The sequence below is a fragment of the Rhamphochromis longiceps genome, linkage group LG22 (assembly GCF_057381845.1).
Source record: "Rhamphochromis longiceps isolate RC_006_pf linkage group LG22, R_longiceps_female_GT1.1, whole genome shotgun sequence".
Taxonomy (NCBI): domain Eukaryota; kingdom Metazoa; phylum Chordata; class Actinopteri; order Cichliformes; family Cichlidae; genus Rhamphochromis; species Rhamphochromis longiceps.
This window is the reverse complement of record NC_140577.1, coordinates 18,276,955-18,297,417: the sequence shown is the minus strand read 5'-3', so window position 1 is coordinate 18,297,417 and position 20,463 is coordinate 18,276,955. Positions and strand designations below refer to the sequence as shown.

At 41.4% G+C, this 20,463-nt stretch overlaps 2 protein-coding genes across 2 annotated transcripts; both read left to right on the top strand.

Annotated features, from left to right (window-relative positions):
- Positions 1-1,475: 1,475 nt before the first annotated feature.
- On the top strand, positions 1,476-10,066 carry ubqln4 (ubiquilin 4). Its single transcript, XM_085395964.1, has 11 exons — positions 1,476-1,705; positions 3,122-3,273; positions 3,452-3,600; positions 3,700-3,962; positions 4,120-4,278; positions 4,441-4,663; positions 4,820-4,959; positions 5,391-5,474; positions 7,038-7,153; positions 7,232-7,397; positions 8,619-10,066. The coding sequence occupies exons 1-11, from the start codon at positions 1,562-1,564 to the stop codon at positions 8,769-8,771; spliced, it is 1,749 nt and encodes a 582-aa protein (XP_085252090.1). The 5' UTR covers positions 1,476-1,561; the 3' UTR covers positions 8,772-10,066.
- Positions 10,067-12,308: 2,242 nt separating this feature from the next.
- On the top strand, positions 12,309-15,028 carry LOC146643886 (ras-related protein Rab-25-like). The gene is made up of 5 exons (XM_085396175.1): positions 12,309-12,605; positions 13,140-13,335; positions 13,564-13,757; positions 13,936-14,016; positions 14,105-15,028. Exons 1-5 carry the CDS (start codon positions 12,569-12,571, stop codon positions 14,227-14,229), a joined length of 633 nt encoding a protein of 210 aa, XP_085252301.1. The 5' UTR covers positions 12,309-12,568; the 3' UTR covers positions 14,230-15,028.
- Positions 15,029-20,463: the final 5,435 nt, after the last annotated feature.

Below are 20,463 nucleotides of genomic sequence, written 5' to 3'. Positions count from 1 at the left end.
GAAAAGAATTAAAATAAATACATTAAACATAAAATAAATAAACAGGACAAGTATCTAAAAATGAACAATCATAGAAAAAAATAATCTAAATGGACCCTGTCAGTGTTGAGTAATCTAATAGCCGCGGGAGTGAAGGATTTAAAGTATACATTTGATCCACTCTGGGGTACACAGAAATGGTGACCTAGGAGGAACTTCCTGAAATCAGATGAAAAATATGTTAATAATTTTTATTGCCTGCTTCATTATCTGATTTCCCAAAGAGTGAGCACAGATGTCTCTGCTTGGCCCCTGTGACTTTGAAGCAGGTGTTAACAATACTGCTGACAGAGTTCATATCCTTAATAGACAAAACACTAAACCAACAGATAAAGGAAATGTTAAAGGACTTTACCTAAAATAAATAAATAAAAAACACTGCATAAAGGTTCATCACAAGGGTTAATTAATTAACAAAAACCTATAGCACTGTGCAAAAGTATCGATCACCCTATCGTGTCTTTATATTTTGCTTCCAGAGAGCCAGACCTTCCTGTAAATTTATAAGTGGTCTTGAGCAATAATTCTACAGGCTTTCTGGAGGCCTTTCTAACTTATTCTTTGAACGTTGATGGTTTTTTCTCTCATTTTCAGTCCAGCCATAGTGCCTGGCCATTTTTTAAGCCACCTAACACTGACCTATGAATCATTAAAGCTTAAAGAGGCACCTAAACTCACGAGAGTAATCGCTGTTTTGTCTACACTTAATAGATACCTTACATATTATTTTAGGCACAGGCTATCACAAAAACACATGATTGTTTTACATTTCTATAGCTGAATCTGTGAAAAGGGCCAAAGATGACACAATTTGATCGGCATAAGACAGCAGTTTTGCAATAAAAAGTTGATTACCAAAGAGCTAAACTGCTGAAAACACAGCAGATGATGGATGAAAGTCACGTCCTTAAGGGACAGGAAAAAATCCAGTAAAGCCCTGATACAGAACCTGAGAGATGCATCTGGACCTTCACTTGATTTGTTTACTATTACTTTTCCTATTTACAAAGTTTGTTTTTTTCCGTATATATTGTATTTCCATGGACGAATATGGCTCAGCACTGTACTTTTAAAAACAGAACGTTTTGTTTCTACATGCTTTAAGTTTAAATAAATTTTGTTTTGTTTTTGTAAAGTTTGAATAGAGAAAATCGATAAATGTATGAAAGCTTGGGTGGCTTATCTCTCACCTAATACCTAAATAAATAAATAAGAATACGCCGGTCTAAAATAAAGAATGTATGTAAGATACCCGATGTGCTGCCAAAAGCCTGATTATAGTGCAGACATGTTTTAGAAAATCATTTCCGATTTTGTTTATTTGGGGGGTGGGGATGTTAATCACACGTGTGATGTTTTAGAACATCCGTTTCCTCTGGTGATACATGTGATGACCAATGATGACCAGGCAGAGACAGCGTACATACGGGAGCTTGTGAAATTCGTTCTGGAAAGAGGTTTTGACCTCTCATGATCCGGAAGCCGACGCCAAGACCCGAGCTGTTCCATCGGCGGAGTAAAGATGGCTGACCAAGGCGCCGCAGATCCTGGTAATAACAACAATAATAAACCTGAAGCCTCCGAGGGAACTATTATAAAGGTCACAGTGAAAACTCCTAAAGACAAAGAAGAAATCGCCATCGCAGAAGATGCCTCTGTTACTCAGGTTGGTTGGGTTTTGCTGGTGGGGAGCTAGCTGCTGCGCCTCTAACGTCATGCCTCTGCCCACAAGTTCAGCTAGGAAGCTAACGAGCTAGCCCTGTTAGCATTTGTCGTCACTCTAGCCGGCAACCAGGGGCTTTGTGAAATTAAAGGGGCTGTGTGTAGCGGAAATGTTGCCGCTTAGGGTAACAAATGTTCGGTGATATTAACGTTGGTGACATCCAATCGAGGAATATGACCACACAATAGATGAAATTGCGAACCGGTTAGCCTGCTAAGTGTTAGCACTTAGCAAGTTAGCCAGCCAACTTGCTAGCAGAGCCATTAGCTAACTATGTAGCCAAACAAGTGTCAGCTGACGCTTTAGTTATGCCACTACCACAAGTAGGAACCGATATAACCGATAGTTGATGTAACCACGACAGGGGTTTCGGATTTACAACATACTTTAATTTTCTGTTTCAGCCCGACGGCTTTAGCGAAAGCTAAACTTTGCTTTCCCTCTAGAACATTCTCAGTGCTGCCCCTGAGTCATTGGGCTTTCTTGGGAATATACAGTTTCTCAGTGTTACTGTTGGCTTGGCGACGTGGGGCACTGAAAGCATAACGCAGTCTTTTTAATCACAATAAAAGGATAATCTCTTCAGATGTGTTTGTTATGGCTGCGTTGCCACTGAATGGTTGTGGTTTCACTGTTCATACATGCTAGCCATGTTTTTTAATCTGTTCATGCACACGGGCCTGTGTTTGTTTGGTGTACATAACATTTAGTGCAATGACCAGGTTACATGTATAAGTATTAAATTGTTTAAGTTGCATTGTATAATCATGCGTATTTACTTGTGTAGATTCTGTGCTGCTTTTACACAGAGGTTGCTAGGCCCCTGTGAACGAAACGATAGTAGTCAACAATTCTGGGCCATTATTAAACCATGGTACTGATTCCTTTTTTAAATTCTTCTTTTACAGAAAGCGGTCTTAAAGCTTTTCATGTTTTATCAAACAGAGTAAAGTTGATGAAAAGTAACAGGTAGATATTGACCATTCTGATTTTCTAAAGGGCTGATTGCAGTCAGGAAGGCCGATTATAGGGTGCTAGTGATTTCTTTTTCCTTTGTCCTTAAAATACTCATCAAAAGTGTACTTTATCAATGTAATTTTCACAAAGTGTTGAAAGACTAGTGGTAATCTGATAGATTTAGAGTGCATGGTCCCAGATAATGGGATATTTAGAAATGGCATCTGTAATGCCAGAGGTTTGCATCAAAACAGAACCAGATAATAGCAGCATGTCACGTGAGTAATCATCTCTTCCTTTATATTGTAATTTTCATTTCCAGTTTCTGTCTCCATCTTTTCTCTTTTTGTAAGACATTTTCTGGTTCACTTCTTATGTTTTTACTTTTTTCTTGTCTTTTAGTTTAAAGAAGAGATCTCGAGGCGATTCAAAGCCAAACAGGACCAGCTGGTTCTGATTTTTGCAGGGAAAATCTTAAAAGATGGCGACAGCCTCAGCCAACATGGCATCAAAGATGGCCTGACAGTGCACTTGGTCATAAAAACAGCACACAAGTAAGTCAACAAACATGCTGATTCAACCAAATGCTTCGTGTCTGTCTTCAAAAAGGATTAATTAGATTTACAGTTCAGTCTTTTTTGTGCATTTGGATTCATGTTTCTCTTCAAAGCACAAGGCGTTCACAGCATTACTAAGTTTGTCTTTTCCCCCCCAAAAAAATCATCTCTGTAGGGCGGCAGATGGTGGTAGCACATCAGCCTCTAGCTCAACATCCACCCAAGCAGGCAGTACCTCCACTTCAAATCCAGGCACCAACCCCTCAACCACAACAGGTTCTACTGGCTCAGCCCCACCACCCACACAGACGCCCAACATACTGAGTAAGTGCAACTTTGTGTAATTTTATACAGGCAAACACCTTTCACTGTTTGAGAAATGTGGTGTGTTTAACCAGCACTCTCCAATCTTTCCTCCTTCAGCTGGCTTCGGTGACCTGGGTGGTCTAGCTGGACTGGGCATGGGCTCGGCTAACTTCATGGAGCTGCAGCAGCAGATGCAGAGGCAGCTTATGTCCAATCCAGAGATGCTTTCTCAAATTATGGAGAACCCGCTGGTGCAGAACATGATGTCAAACCCAGACTTGATGAGACAGATGATTATGGCTAATCCTCAGATGCAACAGTTGATGGAACGCAACCCTGAGATCTCCCACATGCTCAACAACCCTGAGCTTATGAGACAGGTAAACAGAACTAAGAAGGGCTGAATGTGTCATTCAGGTAGCACAATATTAGATTCCCACTATATTATCTGCCTTTTTTAAAAGGATTTTACAAGCTCTGTTTAAAATGATACCTTGATTCAGTTGTTTCCTTTCCTGTTCTTATAACACCTCACAGACCATGGAGCTGGCCAGGAACCCAGCCATGATGCAAGAAATGATGCGCAACCAGGACCGGGCTTTGAGCAACTTGGAGAGCATCCCAGGAGGATACAATGCTTTGCGGAGGATGTACACAGACATCCAGGAGCCCATGTTTAGCGCTGCCAGAGAACAGGTATCTGTGAGGAATACTTGCTGACAAATGTTTTGTTTTTGTGCACTGTTGGTGCTTGTTGAACTTCTCACTCATTCTGTAGTATTTGTTGTCTCTTTTTTGTCAGCATTGCATAGCTAGTAGTATTCTGACAGTTGTGTTTCCAAATGTGCCTCCTTGTAGTTTGGTAGCAACCCATTCTCAGCTCTGGGAGGGAGCTCCGAGTCTGGTGCCCAGCCATCACGGACAGAGAACCGAGAGCCCCTACCAAATCCATGGGGGCCACCAACTTCTTCTAACCCTTCTGAAAGTGGAGGGGGCAGCACGGGGAGCAGTAGTACCACCGCAGGCACCACCCCAAGTGTGTCGAACCCTCTGGGCATCAATCCTGGCAGTCTGGGAAATGGTAAGCCAGAGCGAGCCTGAATTCCTTAAATTTAATATTATCTAACTATCAAATTATTTATTTGTAAATAATACTTTGATGTAGTGAATTATGTATACATTACTTTTTTTTTGAATTTCTTGTCTATATTTTCTATTGTTTTCTTTTTTATTGTAGGCATGTTTAACAGCCCAGGCATGCAGAGTCTACTGCAGCAGATCTCTGAAAACCCTCAGCTGATGCAGAACATGCTGTCTGCTCCCTACATGCGCAGCATGATGCAGTCACTGGCTCAAAACCCAGAGTTGGCCTCCCAGGTAAGCTTAAAGATGGATACACACACACATTTAAACATACATATAATGCACAGCCATGCAGAAAACAATTAGATTAAAATATTTTTCTGTTCAGAATGTGCATCAGACAGGTGCACATGTTTATACATAGACAAGTGGATCATAATGAACAACTCGGTTTAAATGTACTGTCAGTATCAGGTTAGCCACTGGCATTAAGACAATACAGAGATTGTCTTTTAAGCTCATATTTAGACCAGAGCAGCTTCATGATAAAGTGCTGCTGAGTGATACTAAAGACATATTGATTAGGTTACAGCATCAGTTTGAAAGCTGTGGTGAGGTGCTAAAATGAATTTACTTAAATCTTTCTATTATTTTAGTGAGTAAGCAGCATAGCCTGATGTGGAATGATCATTTTGCTTGACTGTATTTCCCTTTTTCTCTACCAGGTTTTGATGAATAACCCCTTGTTTGCTGGAAACCAACAACTGCAGGAACAGTTCAGAGCTCAGCTGCCTATCTTTCTGCAGCAGGTACAGCATATTTGTTTAGTTTAGTACCGCAGTTCTAGATTTGCATGTTTTCTATAAAAGACTGTAACAAAGAATGGAGCTGATTAGATCTGCAGGGTGGCATAATGAGCCTCAGTCTATGTATCTGCCGAGGGTACATGATGAATTATATCATTAAATAATATCTATTTAATACCTGATTTAGAAGTTAAAATACATTAAACACATTGAAATATGAGGAAATTACGTGTTTCATTTTTAATTAGAAGTGAATTTGGCAGTAGTATATCAAATGATCACCCAGAAGGGTGGAAGTGACTGTCGGTTTCATAGTTAACAGACTCCATCTGGGCAACCAAACCACAAGACAACAGCACACAAACGGCTCCCTCACAGGTGCTGCTGCGCTCACTTAGAGCAGTGCTGGCAAATGTCCCAGGTTCTTTAAATAAAACTGAAATCTGAATATTAGAAGAATCTCCTGAATAGTTGTTATTTGTTAGTTGAGTCGCTTTCCCACTTGAGTCAGTTTTTGGATAATTGCATCAATACAGTTTCTACTGTTCTTCTTTCTCACATGTACCACACAACATGTCACAAATTTACAGCAAAGTGTCAGCTTTCAAACTATTGGCAGTACTTCACAGGGTTCACTTGAGGGAACTACTGGACCTAGCATGCAGGAAATATTTGCTAACAGTAAATGTAGCAGAATATTACCTGTGGTGCTGACACAGCAGCACCATTTGACATAGCATGAACTTTGTACTAGGTAGCTGGAAAATGTTTGATGTAATTGCGTCTGACTTTTAGTCTGTGAAGGTTCTCAGTCATCCAGGTCATCGTAGTCAAAGGGGCTTGCAAAGAAAAGCGTCTGGACTTCTTTAAGTTGCTTGAAGACATTTCACCTGTCATCCGAGAAGCTTCTTCAGTTCTAAGGTCAAATGGTGGGGAGTCCCAGATTTAAACCTAGTGGGAGAATATCCCCCCACAGAGGAACAAAAGGACCCCCTGATGATCCTCTAATCGCCTGAGCTACATCTATGTCCACTGTGAGCGACCATCTTTGAACAGAGGCAGTGGTTTACGACACCAACTGTCTGCCATCTATAATCCAGCTTTGAGTTCCCTCCCCAGACGCCTGAACGCCCACTCACATCCTGGGCCATCTGACCTCAGGAATTCGCATGATAAGGTGGGGCCAGGTTTCACAAAGAGCTCACCCGAAACTCTGGCTGATTGGGACCCACACCCATTTTCACACCTTGGCTCAGGCGATTAGAGGATCATCAGGGGTCCTTTTGTCCCTCTGTGGGGGGTTACTCCCACTGGGTTTAAATCTGGGACTCCCCACCATTTGACCTTAGAACTGAAGAAGCTTCTCGGATGAGAGGTGAAACGTCTTCAAGCAACAAGAAGTCCAGACGCTTTTCTTTGCAAGCTCCTTTGAGTCTGACTTTTAGGTTGTCCAATGCACCTCTGTCAGCTGAACAAACCTGCAGTGCATGTGTGAAAACAGCTGTAACGCTCACACAATTTAGACTGCTAATCCTGTGACAATTTCAATGAACTGTTGGGTTGCAGATGCAGAACCCAGAAGCTCTGTCAGTGATGACCAATCCACGGGCCATGCAAGCTCTGATGCAGATCCAGCAGGGCCTACAGACACTGCAGACAGAAGCACCAGGCCTCATGCCCAGGTATGCTAACACACATTTAAACATCGTTCATTTTTGAGGTGGATATACTCTCTGCTGTTAATTTTTCTTTCATCCTAGTTTGATGCCAGGTGGAATTCCTGGAATACCCACAGGAGGGGCCATGCCCACAGAGAACCCTGCATCCTCACCCAGCAGTGCTGGAACAAACACTGCCCAGCAGCAGCTGATGCAACAGATGCTCCAGATGTTTGCTGGAGGAGGAGGTGGAGGCGGAAGCGCAACGGTACACATGCATAGGAATTACAGTACTGTGTCTTGAGCCACATTTCTTTTTATATTTTGGTGGTAAAATAGGACATAGTTCCAGTGTTTTATTGAAACATGGAAAAGTATAAAAACTGAGTTTTTTTTCAGTTTTAACAAGGTTTAAAGTCAACATTTGGGTTCACTATCTTTATTCTTCAACATAGTCTGAACTCTCTTAGGCAGCTGTTTTGTCATGTCTTCGGGAATAGATCTCTAGGCTTCTTGAAGGACATTTAAAGCTCTTCTATGGATGTTTGCTGCCTTTTGTTCCATCCTCTGTCAAGATCATCTCACACTGGATTTTGACATACCTCAGCCTTTTCTCACTGTTTGTCCTCCTTATGAAATGGCTTCTTGACAGCCGCCTTCCGTTTAGACCATATATGATGAGACTTCAGTGAGCGATCCACTGAAGGACCAGATGTACCTTGCTGGTCCTGTGTCAGGTCTTTGCTGGAGTTTTTCCTTTGTCTTAAAGGTAAAGTCTGTAAAATATCACTAGATGTCAGTAGATTGCAAATTGCAGTTAACTGAATTCAATTTTTCTTACCCCTCTTAATTCAAGTGTGTAATCATAGGTACAGTGAGCACTGGGGTACACACTACACTTTAAAATATTTGAATAATGTCAACACTTAGAAATGAATAACGAATAAACTTTGTAAAAGGTGTCCACAGCGTGGTGATGAGTCGCTGAAGCGTACTTCTGGCAAATGACAGCAATAGTGTGATGAGTTGAGGATATCCTGAACTTTTTTGTCATCAAGTGCTGCTTTGTTTCACTGGTCTCTAGCTCTCTAGTCACATACATAAACATAACTAGGTGGAACACTTGAGTTAGGTTGTTATCTTTGGGTGGATGATTTATCAGCCTGTGTTAAGTGGTCAAATAACATTCCTGTGAAAATGGTCAGGTAAAAGGACTGGACTGAAATGAGTGGAAAATCAGCCAAAGAAAAACATTGAAAGGCCTTCAAAAAGCCTTCTTGAGGACGCTTTTTAAAAGGACAGAAAAGTGGCTAAGCAAAATATAAAGAAATGGTGGCTCAAGACTTTTGCACAATACTGTACAATTTGTGAACATGTGTGCTCTCAGATGAAATGACTGCTTTACAGAAAAAAAGGGGGGGGGGGGAATGGACATGGTCACAGTATGGTACTAGTATAATTTGTCTCGCATCTCATTTTGTCGTTGTAGACCCAGACCCCAGAGGTTCGGTTCCAGTCCCAGCTGGACCAGCTTAATGCTATGGGCTTCATCAACCGCGAGGCCAACCTGCAGGCGCTCATAGCTACTGGAGGAGACATCAATGCTGCAATCGAGAGACTTCTGGGCTCACAGCCCTCGTAAAGACATACAGTACCTAGTGATACACAGACATGCGCATACATACCTAACTCACAAAAACACCCAGCATCTACAGAGAACCAAAATAAATTTCAGTGTATTGTCCCCAACTTAACGGAACGAACGTGGGCAGGATCTATAAGACCTTCACTCTACATCTGTTCTCAGATCATGCCCCATTTCCCATACTTTCACTCTTTGCCACCATCCAACCAGATCTCTGTCAAGAGTGCTGCCGTAGAGTTGGACTGAACCACTCTTACCGTAAAGGGTATTCTGGTGCAGAGAATAAGAGTGAAAATCTCTCCTGGAAAGGGATTCCCTACCATTTTCACTATATATTGTTTTCTTCATGTAAAACTGGAGTAGAGTGCTACAGGTTAACATTTTCATGATACAAATTGAACCCACGTGATGTGATTGGCATCTGGCTCTTTTTCCTACATGGCTACTGTGAGGTTTGCTGGTATTTAACTAGCAAATTGATAAATGAAGATTTTCTGATTACAGGTGGCAAACCTGAGTGTTAGCAGGAAGGTAGCTTGTCCACGCAGATGATCCACCTTATTTCCTCCTTTCCTTGTTCTAAAGATTCTACTTAAATGGCTGTCGTTCCCCAACAGCTTTCACTATTTATTGCAAGCTCTTAATAACATGACATAATACGTCATTCAAGATAAAAGTGCCCACTCACAGGTGCAGTGGCTTTTCCCCACTGAGGCACCATTGCTGTGCCTGCTGTCTTCCACTGCCCTATCATCAGTGAATTGCCTCACTCAGTGGGTTATTGAGGACCCTGCCCCAACTAAGAAAATTTCACGCACCATCCAGAACTTTAGCCATAATCAGATATCACATCGCAGCGTCTCTGAAGCAGAGGGCGCAGTTAGAATGAATAAGAATGAAACAAGTTTTCCTTTCGTTTTAATCTTATTCTTCATTTTAATTTCTCTTTCAAGGTGCAGTTAGTACCTAGAGGTGATTTGTCTCATCAAAATAAAATGGAAATCAAATGATTAACGAAAAATGAACGATGGAATGGCTTTACAAACAACTCTGGTACAGTGGCATCATAAATTTCTCAAATCAAGCCTAGGTTGTTATATTTTATTTTTTTTATTTTTTTCCTTTTGAAATTCTCAGCAATGTAGTTGTGGTAACCTTGGCAACTGCTGCTATAGCTTTGCTTTGTCTGTTGACCTCAGCTGGAAAAAAAGAAAATCCATCTCCGAATTGAACATGTTGGAACTAACTTTTAACAGTACTGTACTAAAAAAATAAAACATGATTTAAAAACAGCCCACACATGTGTCAGTTGATTATGAAAGTTAATTTGTATGAAGTCATTGAACTTTGTTTCTGTTTTTTTGTTAAATGTGAAATGTTGAAATCTGTAAGATTAAATCTACTTTTGGAGGGTTTTTTTATTTTTTATTTTTTTTGTTTTTAAACACAGTTGGCCATCCTTTAAGGTTTTAGTTTGGTACCACTAATTGGATGATATTTTAAATATTTTAATTTTAAATACCTTGGAAGCTTGCAGAAAAGTACACAGATTACTATTAATGATGCTTAAAAGTTCCAGGAAGTGTTTTCATCTCTGATATTAATTTAGTCAGTTAAAATCAATATTTTCACTATTTGTAAGGAAATGTCTTGTCAAAAATGAACTTACTGTATATTATTTTTATCTTTTCTATTGATTCAAATATTGTATTTCTTACAAAAATAACGTGGTAATTCAGATTTTATACAGTCACAAATAGTCTGTAAGACAAACATGTCACTATAACAATAACACGCTATCTTCTTAGAGTGCTGAGTTATGAATTACTGTGTGAGCCTGAACTGTTTCCTGGTTTGTATTCATATAGGATCGATTGTAGCTGTGTTCTGCTAATCACGATAATTAAAATATACTTTAAAAAAACGTAAAGGAACATTTTGAACACATCAGATCTATGAAGAAAAAAAAGGAAATGCTTGATATCTACATTGATATAGACTGGGTAATTGGTTAGGAATGAAAGGATGCCAGATATTTTAAAGGAAATAGTAATTATTAGCCTACAGGTGGCTAAATTTAAAGACACAAGTGAAAAAAAGATGTGGCAGACTAGTCAATTTGACCAAAGCTTCAGTTTATCAGGTATGCATACTGCAAATGCAATGTCAGGGTAGGCTCCTAATGAGACTGGATGGTCTCCTCTCGGATCTAGATCTGGGCATCCATGATCTGGAGAATGAGGTGCAACCTGATGGTGTCAGACGGACTGAAATAATAATAATAATGATGATAATAATGTCCAAGAGGTGTTTTATTGGATTTGGGTCAAGAAAATGTGGGTGGGGTCACTGATACCAGTTCATACATCCCAGAGGCGATCGTGGCTCAAGAGTTGGGAGTTCACCTTGTAATTGGAAGGTTGCCGGTTCGAGCCCCGGCTCGGTCGTTGTGTCCTTGGGCAAGACTTCACCTACCGCCTACTGGTGTTGGCCAGAAGGGCCGATGGCGCGATATGGCAGCCTCGCTTCTGTCAGTCTGCCCCAGGGCAGCTGTGGCTACAACTGTAGCTGCCTCCATCAGTGTGTGAATGGGTGGATGACTGGGTGTGTAAAGCGCTTTGGGGTCCCTAGGCGGGACTAGTAAAAAGTGCTATACAAATACAGGCCATTTCCCATTTCCTGTGTACTCTCGCCACATGAGGCCAAGTATTGTGCACCAGGAGAAATCCAGGACCCACTGCATCAGTGTAGGGTCAGATGGCAGGTCCAAGGACTTTCTCCTGATACCTAATGGCAGTCAGCCTTTGTCCCTCCATGAATATGCCTCCCTAGAACATCACTGACCCACCACCAAACTGGTCGTGCTAAACATTGTTACAGGAAACAAAGTTTGTCACAGCTTCTCCAGCTGGTCTGTCAGGGTGAACCTGCTCTGATCTGTGATAAGCACAATTCACGAGTGGTGTACTTGGCAATTCTGGTTTTCTACACTAAATGCCAGCTGGGCTCCGGCTCCGCAGTCCATAGAGAACCCTCAGTCACCCTCATGAAGTCTGTTTCTGATCGTTCGGTCAGAGATATTTACACTGTCAAATGCAAAACTAGATGAGGGACAACTGTCACTGTTGCCTCTCTAGTGCATCTGTTGTTAATCTCATCAACACTAAAGCAGCTGAAACTGAATAACAATCCCCGCTGCTACTTAACTGATCAGTTAAATATCCCAGAAGTTTAACTGACTTATTGCTATATGCTTATTAAATTCTGTTTAAGCAGTGTGTTACATAATAGTACACTATAAAGCACTCTTAACTCCAAGTTTAATGATCAGAAAGGTGGGGAATGATGACGTGTGTTTGCACACAGAAACCACCTTTTAAGTGAGGTCACACCACAAATGATCAGAATCAGTGCGTGAATAGAGCAGCAGAGGGTGGAGACGCTTCATGACTACCTGCCAGTGGTTCTACCTGTTCCACCTGCTCTCCTCCCTCCAGCCCTCCTTTGGGTGTCAGCTGATGAGAGCTCAGGACTGCCTGCCCTCAATCTGAAGCTACCCACTATGCGTAGATAAAGAAGCAAGCGGCTCAACCAGTTCCCTTTTTTCTTTCCATTCTTTTCTTCACCTTTGCTCTCTCTCCACATCGGAGAGAGAGACTCAGGACTGAGGCTGGATTTTTTTTCTTTCTTTCTGTTTTTCTTTCTTTTTTAAACTCTACTTTGGGAGCTAATATTTAAAGTGCCTTCAGGATATTTACTTAGCAAAGCAGGAACCGTTCGCCTCTGAGTGCAGCATGGGGTCTGATGATTCGTACAATTTTGTCTTTAAAGGTGAGTCATGTTTGCTTAAGCTTTGATTGTGTAGGAAGACATGAATGTCTTTTTCTCTGTGTATTATTGCGTATTTGTAGACAATGAAGCTGGCAGGTACAACTCCGGCTGTAGCTGCCTGCTGCTATTTCCAAGGAAGTGAATAGAGCAGGGAAAGTAGGAAGTGATCGCTCTGTATCCATTCGGCTGTAAACCATTTAACCTTTGACCTATTGTAGAAACATATAATCTACACGTTATAATCTTACAAAGAGCCTCATGAGCATGTGCATGTTCCTTATTAAAATAAACTTCCATCCATTCCAAAGTGAAATCAGCCCCAGGGGAGATGTGCCACGTCTGTGTGGTGTCATAGTGTCTAGTATCTTTTGAGGGTGACAGAAAGTCTGGATATAAAAGAATATGTTTCAGCAAGTTACCATGAGATAGGTTTATCCTTGATTTGTTCTAATACTCAGTGTTATTGGTATCTAGTTTTTTAATCAAATAAAGGATTAAGAGCCATTTCAATACCTGTTGTGTGTGTTTGTTTAGTGGTTTTGATCGGAGAGTCTGGCGTAGGAAAGAGCAACCTTCTGTCTCGCTTCACCAAGAATGAGTTCGCCCATGACAGCCGTACCACCATCGGTGTCGAGTTCAGCACACGGACCGTGCAGATTGATAACCTCACCATCAAAGCTCAAATCTGGGACACGGCTGGCCTGGAGCGCTACAGAGCTATCACCTCAGCGTGGGTACACACACATAAGCACACACACCATTTACGAATGAGTAACAGACACAATTGAGGTGGGAATTATGAGATTATCAGTGTTGGCTCACACATGTTTGCCAGTTTAAGTAACACTGATTGCACTGTGTTTAATTAACGGTCACACCTCTTTCATGCACAACACCTACTTAAAGGAATTGTTTCCTGTTTGAATGTAACACCCAGCCCATGTGTGTTCCTCCTCAGGTATTACAGGGGAGCAGTTGGAGCGCTGCTGGTCTATGACATTAGCAAGCACTTGACCTATGAGAGCGCAGAGAGATGGCTGAAGGAGCTGTACGACCACGCAGACCCTCATATTGTGGTCATGCTGGTGGGAAACAAAAGCGATCTGGACACTCTCAGGACTGTACCCACAGATGAGGCCAGAGACTTTGCAGGTAAGTTAAGTAGTGTTGTATAGTTATTTCTTTAATGTTGTTTTGGAATATTTCTAATATATGAGACTGATTTTATTTCTATGTTTTGCAAAAATTCTCATAAATGGTGTTTTCACTGCTAAATACATTTTGCTCTGTATTAATGTTTTTTTGTTTTTCAAACCCCGGTGCGATTCAGAAAAGAAAGGTCTGATGTTCATGGAGACATCAGCGTTGGGCTCCACCAATGTTGAAGCAGCTTTCAGTGAAGTTCTCACAGGTAAAGGTGCCCAGAAAGAGCATTCACACCCTCACTTGGACTTGTGTCTGTGTTGATTGCCAATCTTCTTCGTCTCCGTTTTCTCCAGCGATCCATAAGAAGGTGGCCAGCAGAGAGGTGACCCGTGGCTCCATCAGTGCTGTGACCCTCTCCAGCCCCCTTGGGCCAAGCAGCGAGGCACAGGAGGAGCGCAAAGGCTGCTGCAGGAGCTAATAACAGACTGCGGCACCTCCCCAGAAAGATCTGCTGTGTACATACTGAAGCATCACCATGCTTGACTGTCATTCAAGCGAGGCTTCTGCTTGACACTGAGCTCTCAGTGTTCAGGCGTCTTTCAGTATACCATCTGTACAGTATCTAATTTACTGAATAAGTGTTGCAAATGGTAATTCACTTTCATGTTTTATACATATTTCTTTTGATGGCTGACGGGCAATTTCTGCATTAGATGACATTTTTTCCTTTATGTTTCTAGAAATACTTTGTAATTTTTTATTGCTTTTATAAAGGAATCCAGAGGGAACGTCTTGGAATAAGTTATTTATGCTTCTTCTATTTGCTTGTACTTGCAACAAAAAGTCATGAAACATCTCCATGAGACTCGAGCTATGTGGAAATAGGAGATAAAAGGAGGTGAAATAAATAAAGTTATAGTGTTAACACACTAGCTGAATAAGACTGGTCCAGTTTGAATCAATTCATATGCTGTTAGATAAGTTAATCTTTAAAAAATTGTATTGGTGGAGTTAAATGAGGGATCAGTGAGACCGATGGTATTCCTACATCATCATAGTTAATGCTATTTTAGGACCAATCACATGTGTTGTCAGATATATGACTTTTGGGGGGTGGGACTGAAGTGGGGTAAGTTTGTCTTCACTGCTTTCTGACAAACACTGAAGTAGAAGTAAGGTAATAAAAAGAGCATCAAAATCAATGTAAGGAGCAGGTTGTCCTACTTGAAACCAAAAGTCACTGTTGATTTGTTCAATAAACTGGTGTGAGATGATTAGAGTTTTGTGACATGGTGCATTATCCTGCTGGAGGAAGGCGTCAGACGATGGGTAAGCTGTGGTCATGAAGGGGTGGGCATGGTCAGGAACAGTACTCCTGCAGGCTGTGGTGTTTAAACAATGCTCAGTTGGTGATAAGGGTCTCAAAGTGTGCCAAGAGAATATCCCCCACACCAGAGTTATTAAAGTTTTGTGTTTTCTAAGTAGTTTTATTTAATTTTTTGTTGTTTATTTTAGTTTCAGCTAGGTTACAGAGTGTACTTTCTTGTTTCAGTTTAGATTTTATTGTTGGAAAAGATTTAGTTTTAGTTTAGTTTTCATTAGTTTCAGTGTTAGTTTTAGTCTTTTATGGTTATTATTGTCTGAGGCAAGATATTGGTATTCCAATAACAACACAATGCTTTGAAAGCAGATGACTAACAGTCTTGTAAACATCTCACAAGTCTCAATAAACACATTTATCATGTGTCATCAGGCAGGTTAATAATACATTTTTGCTTAATTAACAGGTACCAAAGGTAAGAACATTTCCTTTCTCTATATATGTGTTATTTTAGTTAGTTAGTTTTCCAAGGTCACAAAATGTTTCAGTTTTTAGCCTATTTTAAATTAACTTTAATAACCTTGCACCACAACATTGCAGGATGGAGCCATGCAAATTTTGATCCTACCATCTGACTGACGCAGCAGAAATCAAGACTTGTCAGATCAGGCAAGGTTTTTCAATTTTCTGTTGTCTAATTTTTGTCTGTGTGAGTTTTAGGCTCAGTTTCCTGTTCTTAGTTGACAGAAGTGGCACCAAGTGTGGTCTTCTGCTGCTGTAGCCCATCTGCTTCAATGTTTTATGCATTTCTGCTTGGTTGTAATGAGTGGTTATTTGAGTTACTATTACATCCTATCAGCTTGAAGCAGTCTGGCCATTCTTCTCTGCCATCAACAAGACATTTGCACCCAGAGACCTGCTGCTCACTGGATATTTTCTCGCTGTAATTCCATTTTCTGTGAATCCTAGAAATGGTTGTGTAGGAAAATCCAGTAGATCAGCATTTTCAGAAATAGACCAGTATGAATTATGTCCATTGATTTTCTAATCATTTCAGGGTGCTCTAGATTATATTAGTTGTCACGAAGCAAGAGGCAGGGTACACCTTGGACAATCTGTCAGCCTGTCCCAGGGTAATGCAGAGATATAGATAAAATAATTCACTCTCACGTTCTATGGTTAATTTAGGACCCCCGGTTAACCTAAACTCATGGATGTCTTTGGACTGCAGGAGGAACCTGGAGTGCTTGGCGAGATTAATATAATATACAAAACTCCAGGTTTGAGGTATAGGTCAAGTAGTAGTTTTTCCCCAAGTGGCAGAGAGATGGTGTCACACCAGCACGATTGGTTTTCAGATCTTGCCCAATGATAGTCCTGAGATGGTCTTTGAAGGTGCTATGTCTCCTCTCAACCTGTAGATGGCACTGCCGATGTTACAAGTTGAAACCACAGCCCGAGGGTACTATAGTGAAATACATTTGTTCCCCCTCTCATTCATTTAGTAACGCCTACATGTCTCATACTCCTGTCTCATCTCTTACTATGCATCACATTTACGTTCATTATATTAAGTTAGCAACCTTTGCTGCCTATGATGTGGGGTATTAATTTACATTTTCCCCAGACTTGGTAATTTTATGTCAACGTGTCCACTCGCAGAAGATCTCCAGACTATGGATGTAATTGTACAAGCTCATATGGCACAACTGAGTGAATATAAATCTACAGCGGTGGTAGTTAATGACATTCTGGACAGATAGTGCTCTATCTCTGGTTCACAGATGTGCATGAGGAGCCTTTGCTGTGGTATGAGCGTGCGTGTGTGCTGCGTGCATGCTGTGTCCCCAAGCAAGACTTCTCTGCCGGAGATGATTTTGCTACAGTGAAATGACCACAAATGCTTTTATTAAGCTTCTCTCGTGAAAATATGATAGGAAGGCTCTGCACCAGGCAGTAAATGTTTAATTATACCTTGTGAATGGGGATATTTTATAGGCTGAGGAAAGACATCTGGTGTAATAATCCACACAGGCTGAGCAAGCTGCACAGGTTGAAAGCCTGGTCACCAAACCTGTAAATTTTGCTTCATCCCATGCCTATAAGGAAGGTTTATACTTACTAAATCTCTTTAAAAAAAGAAATAAAATAAAAAAATACAGGTTCCTTTATTTTTTCTGAATGAAGAGGGCTGAACAGTGAAGCAGCATTTCCTTCTGCTGATTGTTCCAATTTTTTCCTAGTGTGTCAGTGTGTTTCTGACCCAACCTTGAAAGTAAGGCTCTCATCATGGTTGGAAAGAAATGGATTTAGCACAAACATGTGGTGGCTATTACTCGCATGCTACTAGACATGTGTAAGTTGTAAAAAGTGTGTCTTAAACCAGGACTCGTATATATGCTAAAGTGATAAGTGCAATGGCACCTCTGACCCCAACATGGATCTGTTTATCTCCGGCTTACGATGCCCCCCTCTCCATCCCTGCAGCACTTTGTTTCGCAGGGAAATCTTGGAGTTTTAAGTCGGAGCATCAAATCTGTACGGTTTGGGTTGTAAACTATGTTTTTCTTATGACCTTTAACTCTCATTTCTGTTGCCTTGCAGTTTCTCTTCTGCTCTCCAAATCCCGCTTTCGCAAATTGTGTCTCTCACTTGGTTTCTGCCTGTCCAGAGCTCATTTTCACTTGTTTATATCCGCTTCCTGTATTTGTTTGTTTATACGCATGATCAGCAGTGATATAAGTCCTACAATCATAACACAATCCCACTCATATTTACATTTCATCTAAAGAGAAAACAAAACAGAACAAAAACCCCCAGCTGTCCTCTGTAGCCATTTTTAAAAATGGATTTTTTTCACTTCCTCACATCTAAAGTACTCCAAACACACACACGCATGCACATGACTTGAAAAATAAATTGTCAGCTTTTGAATCAAGAAAAGCAGCAATGCTTGCAGTAGAGTGACAGCAGTTTTTTTTTTTAATGTTTATTCAGCAGGATGTTTAGACTCATTAAGGAAGACTTTTAGTTATCTTTGGGGGGGAGATTCAAATACAGAAATGCATGCTAGTTTGCTGTTGTGCAGGTGGCAGACAAGGTCATGCACTAATCAGAGGTTTAGCCCTTTAGTGCCTCCACATGTACAAGTGCCATTCAGCAAGACTGAACCTGAATGAGCAAAAGAAGAGATAAAGTGGTTTGAATGCATGTCACCCACTTACATGCTTTTCACTGAATAGCAGCATCATGTGGGCATGCTTAAAAACGCATTAAATACATAACTTGCACCTGTTGCAGATTTTTTTTCGCGCCTTACTGTGTGGGTTCACAGCTACAAATGTGCACGACGTGAAAACAACGTCTGGGCGTGAGTGTGTGTGACGGCCTACATTCCTGCATCATCCCGCATCTGTCAGCAAAGAGCACACACTGATATTTCCACATCAGCTGACATCATCGCATAAATAGAATCCAAGTCAATGCCGCTGATTGCCATGGTGATGTTGTTATGGCGACCAATCAAAAAGAGAGGTGAGCTGATGGGTGCCTGTGTGTGCTCTCAAAAAAATATAAAATAAAAAGGCGCAGTGGAGGAAAAGAAAGCTGAAAATGGGCAGAGAGGTGGGTTACTGCCTCGAGTTCATCGCAAGGAAACTGTTAAAGAGTGCTTTCATCGATCTCTGTTGAAGACCGGAGGTGTTTTAGTCTCGGCTCGGCTTATCGTGGAATTAAAACGTCCTATAATTCAGTTCTCTAGATTAGTGTTTGCACATTTGTCTGCCCCCTCGTGCTTGGCTGTATCGCCTCCCCATATACTCGAGTCAATTAACTCCTTTAAAAGCCTCTAATTTCATAACGGAGCCCGTTGTGCTTGGCTGTCTGTGCTCAAGGCCCAGCTGGGGTCACAAGATTCCTTTCCAGCATGCAATTAAACAGGTTGACAGCCACAAACGAGGCTGAAAGCCTCAGCATCGGTCCACTTAACATAATATTACATACCTCAGTTGCCATGACAGCCTCAGTGTTTGTCTGTGAGTCAGTGATGCTAAACAGCTGCAGGTGTAAAGCTATTATTTCTATTATTAATTATTTATCGATCTGCTATTTGTGGGCTGCTTCGAGCTGAGTCCAGAAACAAAGTAAAGTAGGAGTGCCATTAACAGATTAGCTCTGCTGTCACAGGTGAGCTTTCTGCCTGCTCTCAAGTTTGAATTTTTGCTTTAAGTGATGACATCTGGAGAGTGGGAAGCAGGCAAGGCTGTTCTGGCACATTAGCACAATAAAGTCTTCTATCCTCAGTCATAACACCTGACTTTTGTGTAGTTTTGCTGCTCTGACCACAGCTCCACTGATCCATTTTCTTCAAGGTGGCCTGACAAAAGTTTGGCGCCAATATTTCAGAGGTGATTTCTCACCCTGGCACCACTCCTACACTGGAGGAGAAGAAGCCACGTGGCTAAAACTAGAATGTGAAACCACGGGCTTCCAAATGTGTGACACTGAGATGAAGCAAAACTTTTCAGCCATCTCCAGCAAAAGAATGGGACAGGCAATAACAGCTAGCGCACATAGCCCCCTAAAAGCCCTCAGCTCTTTCTCAGGGGAGCACAAAACGCCTGGCAGCACGGCGAGTGACAAAAGGGGCGTGAAATTGAGTTTATGAGTAGATGTTTCCATGTCTGTATTTTCCTCCTCCTCAGCTTTTGTTCCATGTGGCTCATGAATGGAGGCGCAGTCCACATGAAATGGCTCAGGCTGGAGATACGCCCTGAGTGTAAAGACACCGCATTTATTTGCGAACAAGCACATCACACACTATTTTGTTCCACTGAATAAACACTACTGAATGACTCCGAGTGAGGCCTGTTGCGTGCCACGCTTTTGTATTATTTATGTTCACTTAATGCCTGGTTTGTGTGGCTTCTTTTTGCTTCACTTGTTAATCACACATTTGTGTGTGCCTGTCTGTTTATTACCAATTAAAATAGCCTGTGAGCACACAAAGTCTCTCTCTCTCTCTCTCTCTCTCTCTCTCTCTCTCTCTCTCTGTGTGTGTGTGTGTGTGTGTGTAGTTTCAGGACAGCACTTGTTGAACTGACAGCCTTTCTGAGATAAGTCTCCCTAGAGTTTTTGGATTGTGGGAAAACACATGTTGTTGTCCACTTTATTGGCACAGGGAGAAAACATGTTTGGGCTCGAGGACAAGAAAGTCAGTCTGCCAAAAGATACAGTACATCTGAGCTCTCTAAGCATTTGCGGGTGCATGCAAGTCAGAAAGACAGACAGGAGCGATCCATGTTCTTTTTAAGGATGAATGATTATAGAATTTGCAAGCTCACATTAAAGTGTGCTTGCACGTATGTGTGGCAGACTGTGATGTTTTCACCT